Source organism: Dipodomys merriami, unplaced genomic scaffold (genome assembly GCF_024711535.1).
Source record: "Dipodomys merriami isolate MVZ:Mamm:240054 unplaced genomic scaffold, mDipMer1.0.p SCAF_2, whole genome shotgun sequence".
Classification (NCBI taxonomy): domain Eukaryota; kingdom Metazoa; phylum Chordata; class Mammalia; order Rodentia; family Heteromyidae; genus Dipodomys; species Dipodomys merriami.
The window spans coordinates 62,107,287-62,128,816 of NW_027203381.1; the positions used below are offsets into that span (position 1 = coordinate 62,107,287).

Here is a 21,530-nt window from a genome sequence, read left to right on the forward strand (position 1 = left end):
CAGGAGGAAAATGAGCTTCTCTTCTGAAGAGCTTCTGAGCCCCCATACCTTCAGTTCAGAGTTGGATGATGATATCCTTTCTTTCTTACATCCCTTAACTGGGTCCCAGGGACTCCACAGTGCTTAGTCTGCATTCGCTCTTCTCCATCTGTGGTTTCACTGAACTTTTTAGACTCAGTCCTCCGGAGAAGATTTCCTCTTCACCAGATTGTCCAAGGCTACTTTCGCTGATATATTTTGAGATTTCTGGGTTCTGGGCTTCCTTGTTTTGTTTTGTTTTCCTTTTCTTGGAATTCACCTATATGTTCTGACTATTTGCCTAGGTCCTACCTTAACTTTCAGGTCACTTGGCAGGCATTCCAGTCTCCTGGGAAATCCCACCCTCAGCTTTTTGGTTCAGTAGGGCTGGGGTATGGTGGAAGAATTTGCATTTCTATTTCAGCTTCCAAAATGATGCTGAATTCATCTGTTTGTGGGCTCACTGTTATTAGTACTGCTTTAAAACACAGTTTGAGATCCTTGTTTTCCAGGAAATTAAGCTATCTTAACCATAATAATTTCCTTCCTTTCTCCTTCCCTCCCTTTCTCCCTCCTTCCCTTCTTCCTTCCCTCCATTCTTCCTTCCTCCCTCCCTTCATTTCACCTTCCCTCCCTCCCTCCTTCTGTTTAATTCAGCAACCTAAAGTTATTCAGCAATCATACTGTAGTATTAATTTGATTTAACTGTGTGTGTGTGTGTGTGTGTGTGTGTGTGTGTGTGTGTGTGTGTGTGTGTGTGTGTGTTGGGCCTGGGCTCTGTTCTTGAGGTTTTTTTACTCAAGGACAGCTCTTTTTACTGCTAAACCTACAGCTCCATTTCTGGCTTTTGATAGTTTATTGGATATAAGAGTCTCATGGACTTTCTAGCTCAGGCTGGCTTCAAACCAAGATCTGATTTAACTTCTTTTAATAACCAACATTAAACAAGGATAGTATGATAAAATTCACAGCTTTTAAAATTACTGAAATCTTTTTCCGAGTAAAATGTTTCTCTAGTAACAAATGTCTCTCCTTTCCTTGTTTTCATCTACCTCTTTCCCCTCCTCTCTCCCTCTGTCTCCTTCCTTTTCTCCTTATCTTCCTCTTTTCTTCCCAATATAGTTTCCTCCTGTTTTCTTTCTTGTTCTTTTCTCCTCTCTCTTTTGGCCAGCCAACTACCTTCCTTGCTCTCCTCTCCCTTTCCTTCCCCTTTAATCCTTCCCCTCTCCTCTTGTCTTCTCTTTACTTTAAATCAGGAAATTATCTTTGTGTCATCATAAATTACATTGATACTGTGCTTTTGCACAATTGACTCATATTCTTGATCATTAATGTTGTGATGTGAAGGAAATGCTGTTAGTTTTCTTAGACATGTGGGTTGGTTTGTGGGCCCATAGTGGTGCTGAGATTTCAGCAAAGCTTTTCCTAGAAATGACTTGTGAGTCTAGGTCAGAAGAACAGTGTTACACTTACCCTACAACTTTTCTCCAAAAAGCCATGGTAATGACTGAGTACTGTGATTATTTCGGAACTTATATGAACTTAAAAAGAGCTATGACATATCATTTAGTGACTGCCATTTTCACGGGTTTGTCCTGTGATTGTTGTGGGCAAATGTATAAATCCTTGATGTCATGTTTTCAACAACAAGAATACCTTGAAGAGGAAGTGTCCTTTAGATTTTCTTAAGAAAGCCTTGCCTTTGTTCAAGTGCCTATCAAAGCCCAGATCTGCCATCAAGAAATAAAAGCATGACTCGGTGTACTCTTTTTCCTTTTTGAGGTCACAATTCAACAGGACACACTGACATGAAAATAACTAGGTATGGGGGTAAATCAAAATAATATTAAAATAGAGGTAAGGAAAGGGTGTGGGACCTATAAGTGGGCCTGGCTGTAAGGGAGGGGCCTCCTAGAAGACACAGTATTTGAACTACTCTTAAAACAGACAAGTTTCAACAGATAAACTTTAGAAGAACATCACAGATGAATACCAGGAATTTCCTAGTGTTTTGTCATGGAGGGGAGGGAGAAGGTGGAATTTAGAAATGTAAAGATATCACCTTGGATGATCCTCTGCTGACATGCTGGTCCACCAGATCATGCTTATTTTATTTCACTTCCTCAAAAGATGTTCCTTTGGCCACTTCCCATCTGTCATTTTCTTCCCTGGCCATTGGGCTGTCTATGCTTCTCAGGTAGTTTATCATCACTACCATACTCCTTTGGGCTTCCTCTTTCTCCTGTTCCTGAGTATTTTCATCTCTCTCTGTCCAGTATTTACTCCTCAGATTTGTTGTACTTGCGGTACTAGTGTTATCTTCTATTTTATTATCCTCTATTTGCTTGTTTGCACTATGAACCCACAGGTTCTTTCCTCTCCAGGGTCATAAGGCCCCAATGCCATGTACAATTAGTAATCAGTGCTATTGGAGTAGTGCCTAGTATGGTTGAGGGGTGACAAGGTTACAGAGAAGGAAATGAGTTGTTACAATCTGTTGGAATGAATCTTCAAGGTGCCAGACTTGTTTGAATTTGCGATGGAGACTATATTCTGTAGCCAGTACATCAGAAGTTTTTGATGTTTGGAGACTTCGGTTTTGATACTTATAATAACATAAGTTTACATCAACCGAATCTAGGCAATTTTACCATCCACTACATTATTAATTCCAGATGGGAAAGTTCATTAGGGCTTAGATTTTGTTTGAGGCCCAACTGTTTCTTAAATTATTATTACAATTATTATCTATTTATTTTTTTTTACAACTGACGGGAAGAGAAATTTAACAGCTGTGTGATTAGCAGGGCATGAAATTAAAAATGTTTTGCACAGAATCAAGAGGTTGTTTACTATAGAATTCCTCATCTGAGAATTAAGTGTCATTAAGGTTGGCCACAAGATACTCTTTCACCATTGAAGTTCAATTTTCACACACAGTTTTTTGCTAAAAGGTCCTTGCATGCTCATAGAGTAATCATGGAGGCTGTGTCAGCATTTCTAATGCCAACAGTCAAGGTAACCGTGTTTCTGTCGTTCAGGATTACAGAACATTTAGAAGTTCAGCCTCACTGCTTAGTGAAGGGTGTGAAGTAACATTTGAGTAAATGAAGCAAGTTAGAAAAGGCTACACCACTCGTTTGGGCTTTGGTCTCCCTTCTCAAGCTCCAGAATATTCTAGTTTCCATGGAGGCAGTCTCAGACACTACATCAATGTTTATCCTCCCATAGTACTGTCCTTCTTGAGCCAATTTGCAAATGTCCTTTAGTAGGTTTCTAGAAAGTACCATACCATTCTTCCTTTGGACAGGATGTTGGCCATCTTCTACAGAAGCAGCTGGACATGATGGTCACCCATCCTAGCTAGAATGTCTTGAAGGCTATTTGCTTGTGCAACTTACATGAACTTTGTGGCTCACTTGTTTTTATCTAATGCAGACAACAGTAATGACCACAAGGGCTACTTTTGAGAACTAAAGGTGAGTTCTAGGATTTAGAGGCATGACTGAGGTGGTAGAGCACCAGCCAATGAGTGACAGTAAGTTTGAGGAGTTCTGGTCTCTGATGCCCCACCCCCCAAAAAAAAGCGAGTTCTAGAAAATGTTCAGTATCTTTACAACAAAAGAAAATGTTCAACACTCTAACTGACTCATTTAACGCTCAACAATGTTAACCAAACCCACCATTCTTTTATATATTATATTGTTCTGTGGCTGTTTTTCCCTTTTTTTCCTTCTTCTTGTTTTCTTAAATACATTTTTTTATTGTAAAAACAGTGTACAGAGGGGTTACAGTAACATGAGTTCATTTTCTGTTTTCCCTTGTCATCCATTCCCTCCGTACCTCCCTAACTCCTCCCTCCCTCCTGCCACAAGTTGTAAAGTTCATTTTCAACATAGTGTCTTGTACATCTCATTGTTATAATGGGTCAGCCTGTATCCCTATTAAGCATTTTATTTTTTCCCTTCCCCTTCCCAAATAAGAAAAGTATATATACAAGATGCAGGGCACTGGAATCAAATACAGTGAAAACGGGTTATACCATGGGGGAAGAACATACAAAAGAAACAAAAAAAAGTCACATAGTACATTATAAGTACATTAAAAACAATAGTAAGAAAGAAAAAAACCACTTGTGTCCCTATCTTGGGGTTCTTTTTTTGTTGTTGTTGTGGTTGCAGGTACTGGGGCTTGAATTTTGTGCTTTTTGGTCTTGCTTGGCTTTTTAAAACTTAAGGTGAGTACTCCACCATTGAACCACATCTCTGCTTTCAGCTTTCAATGATTAATTGGATATAACAGACTCCTGAGAGTCTGGTTGAGATAGCTTTAAACTGGGATCTTCTTATCTCAACCTCCTGACTAGCTAGGATCACATGCAGAAGCTACCAGCTCCCGACTTTATTGTTGTATGTTTGAAGGTCTTTATTACACATTGGATGCTAACTTGCTCAGCCTCCAACAGGGAATCTTTCAACCTCCTTTGTCATACTTTCTTTTTTAGGGGTGTTCTTGGTGATAATTATTCATAATTCTTCCCTTAAGTTTTCATTAGTCAAATTTTACCTTTTTACTTAAGTTAAACTAGATGTAGCTTTTGTCCTTAAGGATTTTTCTTTCTTAGAGAATGGGATTAGTGATGTTTCATTGAAAACAGAAAAAAAACCTCAGAGATTGTAGTCATTAGAAGAGGGAGACAATCTTTTTTTTTTTTCTTTTTTCTTTTGTCCTTATTCTGTTGTGGAAAAAACAAAGCACCAACCTGGAGGATTTGGATTTGATGTGGTATCTGTATGCTGGGCACTTTGCACTAAAGAGGAAAAGATTTTCCATACTGCAAGGGGCATGGACTTCACTTGATTTTTTTTGGTCCCCTTAAACCACTGTCCCACTCTGGAGAGCTGTTATTGCAGGTGAGACGTAGGTCCTGGTACCAGGGAGTGGGTACAACTTTTACTATCTTCATATCCTCTGTATAAAATTGACTAAGGAGCAAGCTCCTGCTTCATCCTAGGGAATGTCTCTTAAAGGAGCCTGATTTCTTTTATCTGTGCCAGAGGACGAAGAATAGGAAGAACAAAGGCAGGAGCTGTTGGATGTTGGCAGAAGGATTATGAAAAGTCCTCTTTAGAGGACTAAATAGAGAGCAAATAAAGAGCTAGTAAGTACTCTTTACTTTTTCAATCTCATGTTAGCCTTAAAGGTAATGTGTGTGTGTGTGTGTTAATTTTTCTTTTTTTTTTATTATTAAAGTGATGAATAGAGGGCTTACAGTTACATAAGTAAGGTAACAAGTACATTTCTTGTCTAACTTGTTACCTCTTCCCTTATTTTTCTCCTACTTTCCCTTCCCTTCCAACCTCCCTGCCCCGTCCAAGTTGTAGTGATCATTTCCAACATATTGTCTTGTGTATGTTGCTGTTGCATTGGTTCCCCCTTGTTCATTGTCTCAGCATCCTGTTGTTCCCCTTTCTTCACTAATTCAAATAAGCATATATGCAATACCAGGGTACCAAGATCAAATACAGTGACAACAGGGGATATTGAAATCTATTAGTATCTAAGGCTTACCATCTCTCCATTTGCCTAGTACCCAACTGAAGCACTCCTTTTTAAAAAACATATTCATTTTTATTGTATTTAAGTAGTTGTACAAAGAGGCTCCAATTCAGTTTATGAGTATATTGCATCTTGATCACTTTCCTTATCTCTTCATTTTCCTAGGAGCCAATTGAAGCTCTCTTGTCCTTTATCATTAAAAATAAATCTGTGTGAATGTAGTTTCTGGAACGCATTATCTCTGGGGCAATAGATCTGGATGTTGAGTACATTTTCTGTAGAAGATTATTACAGCAGAGTGGGGATACACAAGCACGTGCAGGGGCAAGTACATTTCAGCACTGTGGTTTACCTGCTTCAGCCCTCTGCCATGTGTAGCTTCCTTACTCAATTTACTATCAGTTTTAACAAGTGACCTGATGAGGCACCATTATGTGCCTGTGGATGGCCAAACATTTCATGTCATGGTTGTAATAATAGCATTGGAGTATTAGCTAACACCCCAGAACATGTACCTGCAAGTGATAGAAGTATTAAGCTAACAGTCTCTGCTGAGCAGACACAAGGGGAGGAGCTGGCCCTTGTACAAAACAGCCTTGTAAATGTCGCTCTTTTGGGCTTTGAAAAGCCTTTTCTTCTTCTTCTTCTTCTTCTTCTTCTTCTTCTTCTTCTTCTTCTTCTTCTTCTTCTTCTTCTTCTTCTTCTTCTTCCTCCTCCTCCTCCTCCTCCTCCTCCTCCTCCTCCTCCTCCTCCTCCTCCTCCTCCTCCTCCTCCTCCTCCTCCTCCTCCTCCTCCTCCTCCTCCTCCTCCTCCTCCTCCTCCTCCTCCTCCTCCTCCTCCTCCTCCTCCTCCTCCTCCTTCTTCTTCTTCTTCTTCTTCTTCTTCTTCTTCTTTCTCCTTCTCCTTCTCCTTCTCCTTCTCCTTCTCCTCCTTCTCCTTCTCCTTCTCCTTCTCCTTCTCCTTCTCCTTCTCCTTCTCCTTCTCCTTCTCCTTCTCCTTCTCCTTTTCTCCTTCTCCTTCTCCTTCTCCTTCTCCTTCTCCTTCTCCTTCTCCTTCTCCTTCTTCTCCATTTATTGATTGATTGATTGATTGATTGATTGATTGATTGATTGTGTTGATCCTGGGGCTTAAATTCAGGCCTAGGCCTCTGCCCCTGAGCTCTTTTCTTCAAGGATAGTCTTCTGCCACTTGAGTCACAGCACCACTTCTGGCTTTTTTGGTAACTAATTGGAGATAAGAGTCTCACAGATTTTCCTGTCTGTTCTGGCTTTGAACCACTATTCTCAGATCTCAGTTTCCAGGCATGAGTCACTGGTGCCTAGCTGAAAAGTCATTTATAATCTTACCTTTAGGCTGTGCTTGGCACAGATATTTATTTATTTATTTATTTACTGGCGACTTTGTTTTTTTCTAGCATTATTATGATATAATTAACAAATAAAAGTTGTATATACTTAACTTGTACTATGGATTTTGATAAACATTGATATTGTGCAAAGATTATGACTCTCTAATTGATTTACATATCTATCTCCTGCCATAGTTACTTTCCTTGCTGATATGATGAGAACATTTTAAGATGGATTGTCATGGCCAATGTCAAGTATACAGTACGATATTCACTGTTACCACTACATTGTATGTCAGATCTCCAGAACTTTTCATTTTATATCACTGAATCTTTGTGCCCTTTGATGACCATCTCATCAATTTCCCTTTTCTTCGTTTCTGGTAGTCAGCTTTCTATTCTCTGCTTCTGTGAATTCAACTTTAGATTCACATCTGAGTATAAGATCACATGGTAATTGTCTTTCTGTTCAGGTTCATCTGTGTTGTCAGAAACATCCAGATTTTATTTTAAAAAACAGAACATTTGCCTGGCACTGGTGGCTTATGCCTATAATCCTAGCTACTCAGGAGGCTGAGATCTGAGGATCATGGTTCAACGCCAGCCCAGGCAGGAAAGTCCGTGAGACTCTTAACTCCAATAAACCACTCAGAAAACTGGAAGTGGCACTGTGGTTCAATAGGTAGAGTGCTTGCCTTGAGGTGAAGAATGTAGGGACAGTGCCCAGGCCCAGCGTTTAAGCCCCACAACCGACAAAACAAAAAACAAAAAAAAAAAAACCCAGAACATTTACCATTACTTATATATATTACATACATATGCATACATATAAACATATATACATACATGCATGCATGCATGGATATTATATTCAAAATAATTCACTGATCCATTGGTAAGTATTTGGGTTCATTCCACATTAAGGATATTATGGATAGTACTGCAGATTGCCCTATGGGTTACACTTTTGCTTTAATGATTATTCTGGTATTGGGGTCAAAGGACAGGTGAATGCTCACTTACTCTCTTTGTTTCTTCTGGGTATCACTTCCCCCAGCAGTGTGCCTTTTAATCTTTGGGATAGAGTGATACAGGTAATAAGAGCTTCCTTCCCACTGGCTTTAATAGATTTTTTTTTCTATGCTCTGCCTAGGGGCTGGGGTCTTTCATCTGGGATCCTTTGTGTAGGTATTTGTGTATGTAGATAGTTGTTGAAACTGATGTTTCTGTAAAGGGATGAGTGATATATATATATATATATATATATATATATATATTATATATATGTATATATCTATATATATATATATTGGATCATCTTATCTCATCTTTGAATTGTACTCAGAAATACTGATGTAGAGTCTAACAGCAGGACATGAGAGAAGGTGAAATATGTTTGTCTTATGTAACTGAGAAAACTGAGATCTCAAATGTTGATATGTATTACAAGATCTTCACATTAGATAAAGGTAGCTTTATTTCTTCTTCTTTTGTTAGTTCTCTGCCTGATATTATCTTATTTTTTTCTTCTGCTACAGAGGAAATTCATTCTGCCATAAGCATATGGATAATTAAAATGCTGGGGGTAGTGACTCTTCTGATCATTTACTAATTTCACATCATCAGCAGAGTAGAGATCTCAGGTATTCTGAAGTGAGTTTACTTTTGAATCCCAAGAAAATCTCAAGAAATAGAACTCTGGTTGTCTAAGCTTTTAGTTGGGTATTGTCACATGTGTTATAAGACAGATCTAGTGTTGATAAAAATAACATCAGGCCTACTAAGTTAATATAAAAATCTGATATAGATAAAAGGGTTTAACATACAAATTTGTAACTGGATTGTAGTATATGGGCACACACAGTCACTGTCAGGGATAAAGGTATTCCTTTGTCATAGCAGTTGCCATATTCATGGATAGAATTTCCTAAAATGTATTCTATACAATATTAACTTGGTAATTCCATGTTATTAGGTCCACCCATTTTGGAGCATCTCTGTGTTTAGGAAGTTTAACTGTAAGAAGCAGTACAGATTAAAAAATAACTCCTATCAGCTGGAATTGGTGCTGTGGCTCAAGTGGTAGAGTGCTAGCCTTGAGAAAAAGAGCTCAAGGACAGTGCCCAAGCCCTGAGTTCAAACCCCAGGACTGGCAAAAAAGCGGAGGGGAGGGATAACCAAGTATAATAAACACTGAATGAAAGAGATGCAAAGAATAAAAAAACAATAGTTGTATCTTCTATTTCTATTTTTGCTAAATTCAGGCTCTGTCAGATGTTGCAGTGGATCCATTTTGTGAATGATTTCCCAGACTCCTATCTGTGGAACATTCTTTGGGTAGCATGACTTTGTTGTTCAAATTTGTAAGCTTCACACCTGTCACCTGTAACAAACTTGTGTGAAATGTGAAGTTATTTGGGAAATGTGAAGTCCTCCTTTCTTTACAGGAGAAATCAGATATTTATATAAGGAAAAGTAAAATGGGAAGGGGATTTTCAGAGCCTAATAATTGCCAAACATTTCTGTATATTAGAGCCTTAGTATAGAGTTCCCTGAAAATAGATTTTTAAGCAAAAAACACAAAATTTTTGGCTTTGGTGGTAACTTTTTCACCACTAAAGGCTCAACTATGGATGATTTAAGCTGTGACAGACTTCTTGCATTCCAAACCAGAGTTTGTGGAGGAAATCACACTTTCTTTAGCTTTTTCAAGAATAGTTCTGGCTTGACCACCATAACATTTCTCTTTCTGCTTATTTTAAATTTTAGAGTTTTATTGAGCTGACAGGCTTGTTAGCGATCTTTGAGCTGACAGGCTTGTTAGCGATCTTATTCAAAACTGAGTTGGACAGATGAGGAAACCAAGGCTCAGAAGCCCTTTCTAAGTGTCCTACTTAGTGACAAGACCAAATTACAATCAAGACCTTTAACTTACTGACATTTATCTGTTAAAAAGAAGGAAGTTAGCTGTTTCTTTTGGGAAGAGAGAAGGTAGATGTTTGATAGACAAACACACAGGTAAGAGAAAGAAAGAGAAAGAGAAAAAGTAGTCTGTGATCATAACTCCTTCTCTCCCAAGATATCTAGGGCCTTCACTGTAGGACCTCCACTGTTCACCTTTCAAAAAGACTGACCCTATCTCAGGTCAGTCTTTTGCTATTATTTACTTGAGAAATTAGTTCACTTTAAAGGAAGATGTGTGTGAGATGATCATGCCTCACTTTTAAAATTTCTCTCTGTCTTGTTTAGGCAGACAGATCCACTTTTGTCAGGTGGTATTTAAATTTGTCACCCAAGGGTAATAATAATAATAATACCCCCTGCCAAGGTTTAGAGGGCCGTTGCTTAGCTCTACATCTTCATGTGGTTGTTCCTGTCTCCCAGGTCCTACCACTCTTTCTCCATAGCCATGGTCTAAGGCAGGGGACCTATTTCTATCCAAACACAGGAAAACAGAAGGGCAGATCCAAAGATGTCATTTCATCTGCAATGTTTAATCCAGTTATAGCAAAAACAAAGCATAGCTAGCAACTTCATTGCAAGTCTTAGTTTCTTTTTGTAGTAGAATGATTCAGTAGGTGAGGTAGGAAAGGTGTATTATTGAAATTCCCTCTTAGTTCACAATGGAATCTGAAATCTAATGTTGGCTATATCTCACATAGCATCCAGGGAAGGAAAGGACACTGACATTAGTTAACAGACAATATAGACTCTGTATTATACCTCAATGACAATAGAAATAGCACCCTGAAAAAGCCAAGGAACTTCTTGGAGGTACATTTGGCCCAGTTTGTTCATTTGGGCTTCAGGAGTGATGATTCTTATGCTGTCAACTTCCTGTTGTGTGGGTTAAATAAGATAGTAGCTATGAAGAGACCTAGTTAGCTACAAAGCACCCTATGTGCTATGTAGGATTTATTATGATCAATAATAGCAAACCTATACTGCTGCCTTTGAGTCAGGCATTATTTTGAGCACTTGGCAGCTAGCAGTTCACTTGATTTGGACAACAGTTTTACTGTGTCAGTGAACTTCTCTAAAACCTTGTGAAGATCAACAGACCTGCCAGCTCTGTTCAATACTCAAGAATTTACCTTTATGGTCTTAAGGCACATCCTTTCTCTTTTATTTTTCATAAAAGGATCACTCAGATTCATATTGAGTATAAGAATACTTCTGTTTCTGGCGTTGGGGATTCTCTCAGGCAGATTTTTGACCCCTACACAGACTCTGATTGTTAAGCAGAGTTCATATCCCTGAGTACCATAATCAACTTCCTTTCACAGTAAGGACATTCAGAAGCACAGAGAACTCGTATCAATTTCTCAAGATAGCACAGCCAGCAAATAGTGGCACTAGTGTTCAAACCTTCCTCTTGTGACCTTGAATGATGGCAGCTTGAAACATGTGAACAATGCTCTCACCATCCAGGTGTCTTAGTCTCCATCTAATCAGCGTCATGATGATCATTTAGCTCTTTAGGCTTTTACTTGGTGCTTTCTTTTAACTTCACAATTAGATTTCCTGGCATCTTGATTGCAGATTTTCTGTTCTGGAATATGGACTCCCAATATGTTGTTCAAGGTTTTGAGAGGAGACAGTGTCCTGTTTTATGTTCACAGTTTGTTTTCTGCTCATCCTTTGTGTTGTGTGAACACCCCAGGGAGCCTGCCATTGGCATCTACCAAACTGGGTTTGGCAGAATGGCTTTCCACATTGCCCCATGCAGGGTTAGGAAGGGCATTTGAGGAGGCTGCTCTGGCATGAATCTGAACAAGTCCCTCTTGAGGGTAAGTGTATTTCATGTTGTGGCCTGTTTGTTTTCTTCATGGCCTGTGGACCCTGAAGTTTCTCATGGGCGTATAACTCTTCCAGTATCTTCTGTCTGCTTCAGCTTGATTTTGATTTGCCCTTATTTTATTGTGTTTTTCTACAGATTTGTAGGTTGTTTTTTTTTTTTTTTTTTTTTTTTTTTTGTATTTTCCAGGCTCTGATTGGATGCAATACCAGATCTGTGGATCAATTGCATCTGGGGAAGAGTTTCACCCATTGGAATCAGGAGAAGATTAACTCCTGGAGCCCCAGGAAATGGACATAAATCTTAGATGGTGGCTGTCTTGGATCTCTGATTCTGATTCCTTCCCCACATAGTTCTGTTTTGAAATGTCTTATTGTGGACAAGTTTTGTGGAAGGTTGCCTTTAAGTATTAGCCTACTGGATGTATGTGTTTTATTATTAACACACCATCAGTGGCCCCTATTAAAAGACCTAGTTCCAAATTCATTCAATTATTTTTATGTGATTTATTTGATATCATCTATATATTAGATATTGAACCAATTACTGTCCAAGATACCAAATAAATTAGACACAATTCATGCTTTCAGGGACCTAATAAACTGAAGGAGAAGATCCTTAATTCAATCATCAACTATGCAATGACTTTGAACTTCATTCAAAGGCCATCTTGTGTTACATAGTGAGTGCTAGGCCAGCCTGAGCTACATAATGCGTCCCAGTCTCAAACACACACACACACACACACACAGAGAAAACCTAGTACTGATAAGCAATCAGTCATTATTGTCCTCAAACCTGCTTTCTACCTTCTAGTAGTTTAGTTTTTATTTTGTGATATTTCCTCTTCTGGATACCTTGTATGACTAGAATCATACATCATATGGTTTCTTTACTCAGCATATTGTCAAATTTCATTCAAATTGCATTATGACAGGACTTTGGTAGAGACTGAAAGGAGGTTGTTTTAGTCGGCTTTTTTGTTACTCTAATGAAATACCTGAAGTAGGCTAACTTCCTAAAGCAAACAGGTTTATTTAGTATACTGTTTGAGCAGTTCACGGGCTCACATTGCCAGCAAGGTTCAAGGGCCGCATGTGACATCAGATGGACAGAGACTGGGAGCACACACGTCTGTCTTCTGTCTGTGTTTCTCTTTGCATCTCTGTGGTCTCCCTCTTTCTCTTGTAAAGCCATTGGGATTCAATCATGAGAGTTCCACCCTAAGGACTTTATCCTAATTCTAACCATTTTGGCAAGTCCCTTCTTATAAACGCCATCATTGGGTAAAATTTATATACTCTTAATAGCTCATAAGAGTGATTCAACTTCAGCACATGAAGCCCTGGTGCTCAAGCCATGTCCAAACTGTAGGCAAGCTTCACTTAGAAATGTTTCAGAGTGAGCCCAGAAAACTTTCCTAGGAAACTGTGCACGAGGTCTGAAAGCTTCAAGTATTAGGCTTGTAGAATAGAGCCTATGGGAGATATTATGGCACACGAAATTGGAAATATAATTTGGCGCAGACCATAGAAAATTTGGAGTAACTTTGGACTTTTTCAGAGATAAGTTGTTTTTTTAAAGGTGTATGATATAGTGTTATGGGATATTATTTGCATGAATGTCAATAATTAAAACTCGAAGCTCAATATAAGCTCTACGTAGTGAAGGGCCAAGTGTAAAATCAAAAACCACTACCTCCCAAGTAATTTTTTTAACTTGTCTTGGGACTTGAACTCAGTGCTTGGATGCTGTCCCTGAGCTTTTGTGTTCAAGGCTAGCATTCTACTACATGAGCTACAGTTCCAACTCCTGCTCTTTTTGTAAGTAATTGGAGATGAGTCTTACTGTCTTTCTTGCCTGGCTGGCTTTGAACATTGAACCTCAGATCTCAGTCTTCTGTACAGCTAGTATTATAGGCATGAGCCATCAGTGACTGGCTCCACATATTTTTTTCTCATATTCTCCTGATTCTTACTATTTTTATGTTAGCTGAAATAAATAGAAGTATAGGTTATTGTTTTCTGTTATAATCATTTTGAAAAATTAGTAGAAACATTGCTGATGACCTTTCTAATTATTACTTCAAACATTGTATTATGGGTACTTGGCATAAGGTAGCATCTTTATGGCAAACTTCACCCTGCCTGTGCTTCCCCATTATGAGGAAGTAGGCTGTCCTTGCCCATCTACTTGTTCCTGCAGGACCTTCTAACCTGCCATTTTTGGAGACAGATTTTCTTATTTTGGCTTTCTTTGGACTTGTGGTCTTGGTCTGTACCTTATATTCAGTTAAGAGATTCCCGCCAATCAGATAGACACCGGAGGTATCCTAAGGGTAGTTGGCTTGTATTTGCATCATTTGTATCCAAGAGAAATTCCTCATTGCTTGTGTCTACACTGTTCACATCACTGGCTTTTGTAAGAGGAAGGATTTTGGAGATTACTTGGCTCAAGTATTAGTAAGCTAAGGGTTACTGGTTCATGAACTGCTCAAAATTGTTCATGCAATTTTCTATATTCATATTCAGATGTAGTCTTTCTCTCCATATGTTTGATTAAATGGTTTGTGTACTGCAATGGGGAAGAATCACTTCTCTACTGATAACATTGAAAATTTATTCAGCATTTACACAGTGCATGTATAGGAGACCTCTGAGTACCTTATGTGATTTCATTTAGTCTTTATGGTATATCCTTACAAATTAGAAAACAAACACACCACAATTTATTGAGGTAGACTCAGGCTCTATATTCTGATGCCAGAGGCTTCTTTTGCACATTCCACTTCCTGTGCAAAGTCCTTTGTGCCAGTCTTTGTCAGATTTTGGATTTGACTCACATTCCTTTAATAAATGTGCAGTAGTGGTCTAGAGAGAAATGAAGCATGGTCCTTTGATTAAAGACCCATAGCTTCTGGCCTGAGACTCATAGGCAAACAAATGTGAAGTCAGATCATAAGGCGTAAACCCATATTTCCTAGGTTAAAATGCTCCTTTTGGACTTGCAGTCCATTATTGGCTGATCCTCTTACCATCACCTTTTTATGTTTCCTTTTCTTCTTTCGGATCTCACTCTCCTTTTTTCTTGTTAACAGTGTTAACGAGAACGAATGAACACTTATCTCACTTAAGGCTATGATGGAATTACTGGTAATTAATTGTTTTGACATTGTCAAAATGGTTTTATGGTGGGACAGATAGAGAAAATCCCACTTCTCTGTGTACAAAGCCTCTTTCCCCTATGGTATTGTCCATGGAGATGTCATTTTTGAATGAATAGTAATAGGACCCACAGGATGCAAAGCTATGTTTACTCAGTTACAATGAAGATAGCCTCATTTTATATGTTGGTATCATTGTTGGGTGATCTCTTCTGTGAAATAGGCAACACTGAAGGAAGCTTCATTTTTATGTGGGTAAGGTATAGAATTAGAGCTTTTAGACTAAGAGCTTAAAAAAAAAAAGAACTGCAATGCTATGAAGTGTTTAAGGATGGAATTTAGAAAAAGGTTGAGATGGGAGCTAAGGGTAGATGAGAGTGCTCAGGGAACTTTAGACCCAATTTTTCTTTTCTTTTCTTTTCTTTTTTCTTTTCTTTTTGTTGTTGATCAGAGGGCCTGAACTCTGGACTTGGGCACTGTCCCTTAGCGTTTCAGCTCAAGGCTAGCTCTCTACCACTTGACCACAGTGCCACTTCCAGTTTTCTGAGTGGATAAACCACTCCAATAAATGGAGATAAGAGTCTCACAGACTTTTCTTGCCTGGGCTGGCTTTGAACCATGATTCTCAGATCTCAGCCTCCTGAGTAGCTAGGATTACAGGCATAAGCTGCCCACACCTGGCGGGTGTTCACTGTTCTTTCAATAATCACCTATTTCAAATTCCGTTTGCCCTGATAACTGTTTTTGATTTTTACCAATCAGGTATTCGTTACCTCTATTTACTAAGCCTAAAAAGAATAGGACATAATATAATAGAAATCCTATTTGTCTAACGCTCAGCAGAACTATGCTTTGTGTGAGGGCTATAGTTACTTACTTGTGTGATTGATTTTTATTTTCAGCATCCAATTGTAAGTTTGTCCAATGATATTTATAATATCTGACCTGTCTATCTCATAGAATTGGTGTTTACTCTTTAACTATGAATAATAGATGAGAAACCTCTTTAAATGGAGTCTTTATATTTACTTTCTAACGTACTTTGGCTTTGTGTATACTTTTTTCTTTTTTAGGCTACTCGGTACCTAAAGCAATGTTGTTATGTATGCTCGGTGTTTATATGTATGGTTCTAACTGTGGTGTTATTTCTTTGTTTTTATCTTCCTTATTATTTTTACTTTTATTAAAGCAACTTTTTGTTGTTGTTGTTGTTATACCAGGGCTTGAACTCAGGGTCTCTCACTCTTGCTTTGCTTTTCTGTTCATGGTTGGAGTTCTACTATTTAACCACACCTCCCTTCCTGTTTTTTGCTGGCTAGGTTGAGATAACATCTTGCATATTTCTGCTCAGACTGGCTTTGAACCTTTGTCTTCCAGGGCTCAGCCTCCTGAGCATCAAGGATTACAGGCATGATCCATTGGTTCCTAGCATTGTTATAGTAAGAGGTCAGTGGGATGTTAAGGTCCCCTTAGAAATTTCATGCTTTGGCTGCCTTGGGCCCCTCTGCTTCATCTTTCCCTCTGTATATGGTGCCATCTGGGTGGCACTCATTCTGCTCTAGCATTGATGAGGTTATTGTGCCTGCTGGCATACAACACTCTGTAGGAGAACAGGGCAGGGCCACCACTGCTCCTTGGAACACGAGGCAGGAGAGTGTGAGTATCCTATCTGGTTTAAGTCTACATGGATATTTGTTTATGGGTAATGCCCATACCATGCTTTTCATGGAGGTGAAGTGAGTGGCATATTGTCTATATTATGTTTGTGTGAGGCTTGAACTCAGAACCTGGGTTCTGCCCCTGAGCTTTTTTGCTCAAGGCTGAATCTCTACCATTTGAGCTATAGACTCTCTTTGGGCAGTTTTGGTACTTCATTGGAGATAAGACCCTCAGGGACTGTCCTGCTTGGGCTGGCTTTGAACCACGGTCTTCAGATCTCAGCCTCCTCTCAGTGCCAGTGGCACTCAGGCATTTTGTGCTTTGCCTTAATTAACTGATTGATTTTATTCTAGGATTAATTTCCTGATTTTTGTTGCACATTAAAATTTTCTGAGGATTCTAATTTTTAAATTCAATCCTAGTTTATGCTAACATGAATTACATTCTCTTTTTATTCTGTGTAGCTTATTTGCTCCTAGATATAATCAAAGATGACACCAGACACAGGACATATTTTGCTGTGTATGAAGGAAAATGTAGCAAGTTTATTTTTATCATGCAGGTACCATTTTAATAGATTTTTGAGTAAACAACAGGTTTAGATTTTCTTTGTCTTTTTATCTCCTTAGCATGATGTGCCACAGATATGGTCACAATGAAGTTAATGGAATATACCATTTATTTTCTTTTACAGTTTCCTCAAAACTTTTCTTAAAGTAAGAGTATTGTGAAAATACTGTACAGAGGGGTTACAATTACATGAGCAAGGTAATGAGTACATTTCTTATCAAGCATTGTTTTCTCCTCCTTTGTTTTTCCTCTACTATTACTTCCCTCCCATCTCCACAACTACACTCCCAATCCCCCCCCCACCCTTAAATTATAAAGTTTGTTTTTCGACATAGCATCTTGTACACCTCATTGTTGCAATGGGTCAACCTGTATCCCTATTTAAATGATTTGTTTTTTCCCTTCCCCTCTCCAAATTATACCAAATTCAAATAAGTGAAAACAGGGGTTATACCATGGGGAGGGACATACAAAGGAACAACAACAAAAAAATCACGTGGTACCTTATAAATACATTAGAAACAATAATAAGAAAGGGGTTCATTTCACTTAACATCATCTTATCTGACTTTTTCTGCTTGCCTCAGACATATACTAGTTATTGCAAATAAGGGAAACCATGGGACCTATGTTTCTTTGGGCCTGGCTTACTTCACTTAATATAATTTTTTCCAAGTCTTTTCACTAACAAATGGAGTAAATCCTCAAAACTTTTGTTCAGACATGAATACATTGTATTTTATTGTAATTATTATTTTCTATTGCTATTTTTTCTATACCCTCTCCAGGAAATTTTAAGCAGTAACATCAATTGTCAAAACAGAATGGAGAAAGCTGTTGTCCAGAATCTTACCTCCTGGACTTACCACTTCTTCTCATACTTTCTTTGTTGCCAGTTCTTGCACAAATACAGACAGATTTTGATATTGTTTAAATCCTGACATTTGCAGAATATTGCATTTTATTCTGTCCACTTAGTTTTGTTTTTAAATTTCGTTGTTGTTACATATACTAATCCCCTTTAAAATTTATTAGAGATTATTTTTATTGTTTTGTTTCCATTAGAAATATATTTAAGACAGTCTCAGAAGCAGGATGTTTGGGTCAAATGGCATTTATATTTGGCTCTTAAAATAATCACCTACATTCCATTTCCAAAAAGATGTTATTCATTTATGCTGTCACCAGCAAACTGTTTGTACTTAGCAGCACGATTGCATTATACATTTTATCTTCATAGGGAGTAATGACTGTGTATCATTGTATATTCAAATTTAAATTTTGCTAATATAGTATTTGATCTGTTCTTAAATAGTACCACATTGTTTTAATTCTCTTTTTTTTTTGACTTAGAAAGATTCTTATCTTTGTATCCTTTTTTTTTTAAAACAAGTTTGTGTGTTAGATTACAACCTGTAAGTTCAGATCTTTGCTCATTTGATATACTGGGGTGATGACTTCTCTTTTTATTTGAGATCTAAAATATTTGTCAACCTCTTGACTGATATATTTGTTCCAAATACATTTAACAGACTTGTTAGTCTTTTTTTTTAATTAGGCTAGTGTGATTGTGTGTAACACAAACACCCATAAACACACACACACACACACACACACACACACACACACACACACACGGAGATGCTTGTATACATAAAGTTATGGGATAGTATCATTTAGCAAATGGACCATCCTAATAATACAGGTAGTTACTAAGAATCCAACTGTTTTTTTGTTTGTTTGTTTGTTTGTTTGTTTGTTTTTTTTTTTTTTTGGGGGTCCGGTCGTGGGGCCTGAACTCTGGGCCTGGGCGCTGTCCCTCAGCTCTTCAGCTCAAGGCTAGCGCTCTATCATTTGAGCCACAGCACCACTTCCGGCTTTTTTTCTTTTTGCTTATATGGTGCTGAGGAATCGAACCCAGGGCCTCAGGCATGCAAGGCAAGCGCTCTACCACTGAGCCACCTTCCCAGCCCCAGAATCCAACTGTTTTATTTTGTTAAGATATTCTCAAGATGAAAATCAGATGAGCCAGGGAGGAGCCTGTGTCTTCTCTGGGCTAGTTGAAAGGCTAGAGAGGTTGAGACAGCACTCTATAGTGCATCCTGTTCTTCTCACCTCTGTGTTCACACAAGTCATGCCAGACAGTCTTGGCACCATTGAAGGATATCCAGAGACAGGTAGCAAATCTTTCTTCCAAAGTCTTTTTTCTCATTGGAATGGCTATACACATTTATATATTCTGTAATAGGAGTTATTAAACAGTCTATTTTATTTTAGATCATTGATGGCTACCTTATAACATGCCTTCTTCATGAACCTGTCTCTAATTTCTATGTATCCATCCATATATTCATTGCAAATGATGTGTGTAGTCTTCAACTTCTTATAGTACTCTAGGTATATCTTTTTTACTGAGCCTTAAAAAATCTTAATATTAGTTATTTACTAGTTTAAAAACCTACTTCAATCTGGGCAGTGTGGTTCATGCCTGTAATCACTTTCAGGCGACAGAGAATGGAAGATTGCAGTTTGAGGCTAGGCTGGGCTAACTGTTTTGGAGATTCCCATGTCAACAAGAACAAGTTATAATAGCTCATTCAAACCTCTAATTCTAGCTACATGGGAGAAATAGGAGGAATGGATTATCTGTCTGACCAGGACAAAAAGGGATACTCTATTTGGAATAACTAAAGCACAATGGGCTATATGTATGGCTCAAGTGTTTAGAGCATTTGCCTAGCATGTTCAGGGCTATGTATCAAATGCAGGTACCATCTCCTCAAAAGGAAAAAAAAAAATAAGGTACCTTCAGTAGATAGTTAAATTATGGCACATTCATGTGTACATACACGTACATTCACACATACACACACAATCTCTCTGCCTTATTAACCATTTGAGACTATGGTTTTTTGTTTTTTGTTTTGTTGGTCAGGGGGCCTGAATTCTGGGCTTGGGAGCTGTTCCTCAGCTCTTTAGCTCAGGGTAAGCACTCTACCACATGCGCTAAAGTGCTTCTGTGGTGCTGAGGAATTGAACTCAGGGCAGCATGCATTCAAGGCAAGAACTCTACCACTGAGCCACCTTCCCAGCCTGGAGATTATCTTTTATCTGATGAATTCTTTTTCCTTATTCCTTTCTAAACATTACCTCTACTGGTACCTAATTACAACTGTTCAAAAATTTATAGAACATTGGAATAGATATGAACTGTGAATGTTATCTTTAGGTATATTGGACTCTATATATTAGTGTCTATATTAGGCACTAATTATAATTATTCTTTCTGTTATACAGGTATATAAAATCCTTCTGTCAAGTTTGTTGTCAAATTGCATCAAGAAAAGACAAGGAAATATTTCTCATTAGCTTTTGAATTTCATATTAAATTTCTCCCTAAAAGTGTTATTACTATAAATTAACATTTTTTTAGGTTTTTAAATGAAACATGCAAAGCTGAGACTCATCTTTATTTTGAGTTAGTATTTACCTTAGCGTGGAAATTGTGAGAAAGGGACTGGCTTTTCAACTATAAAAACAGAGAGATAGGGGCAGGAGGATTGTGAGTTCCAGGCCAGTTTGGCGTACATAGCAAGACCTTATCTCAAAAATGAAAGAATGAGAGGGCTGGGAAGGTGGCTCAGTGGTAGAGTGAACCGTGGTGGTAGAAGTGGTAGAAGAACCGAGGGACAGCAGCCAGGACCGGAGTTCAGGCCCCATGGCTGACGAAATCAATAACAACAAAACCCCCCCCCAAAAAAAACCAGAGAGGTAGACTGAAAAATGAACAGCAGGCTTTGTACAAAACACAGTCTTCAATATCCACTACTATGTAGTATTTGAAGACAAGTTTAATTTAAACTCCAGAACATCAAGCACATGGCATTTTAAAGGAATTGGTGTCTTTGAGAGATAATTGAACATTACTATGTAGGTTTATTAATTTATAATATAGGAACACATTATCATTATCCCAGAGTTGCTTTACCTTTACAATAAGATGGCTATAAATTTTGTGCAGCAAAGTGTGAACAGTATATCTCAAGTTTGGAGATCTGAGTTGTATTCCTATTTGTCTGTGATCTCTTCTGCTAGTCTTAGAGTGCTCCCTTAGATCTCTTAGCACATTTCTCCACTTTCATTAACATATAAATTACAAAATTTTTGATCCAGTAGGCAACCAAGAATTGGTGCACATTGTTTTGGCTTGTAGAAGTAGAGTTTGAACATTGTAACATGTTCAAATAAAAATTGAGTTTAAATGAAAAAAAAAAATATCACCCATAAACCAACCTAAACCAATCTCTTGTTTTTAGGTACTTAGCTTGTTTTTTAGTACTTAGCTTTTACTTTTTAGTATTTAGCTTTACTACTATGTAAATTAGCTTTACTACTATGTATTTCAACATTATACA

At 38.0% G+C, this 21,530-nt stretch overlaps 1 protein-coding gene across 6 annotated transcripts in view; it reads left to right on the top strand.

Annotated features, from left to right (window-relative positions):
* Positions 1 to 21,530, top strand: part of Lpp (LIM domain containing preferred translocation partner in lipoma) — a 694,821-nt gene that overhangs the window by 202,764 nt on the left and 470,527 nt on the right. For 3 of the 6 annotated variants that reach the window (XM_070029810.1, XM_070029812.1, XM_070029811.1), the window contains one exon: positions 17,240 to 17,313. The exons of the other annotated variants lie outside the window; for them this stretch is intronic. In XM_070029810.1, coding sequence (XP_069885911.1) covers positions 17,305 to 17,313 — 9 coding nt within the window. In that variant the 5' untranslated portion in view covers positions 17,240 to 17,304. The remainder of the gene's footprint in view (positions 1 to 17,239; positions 17,314 to 21,530) is intronic. 6 annotated transcript variants of the gene reach the window in all.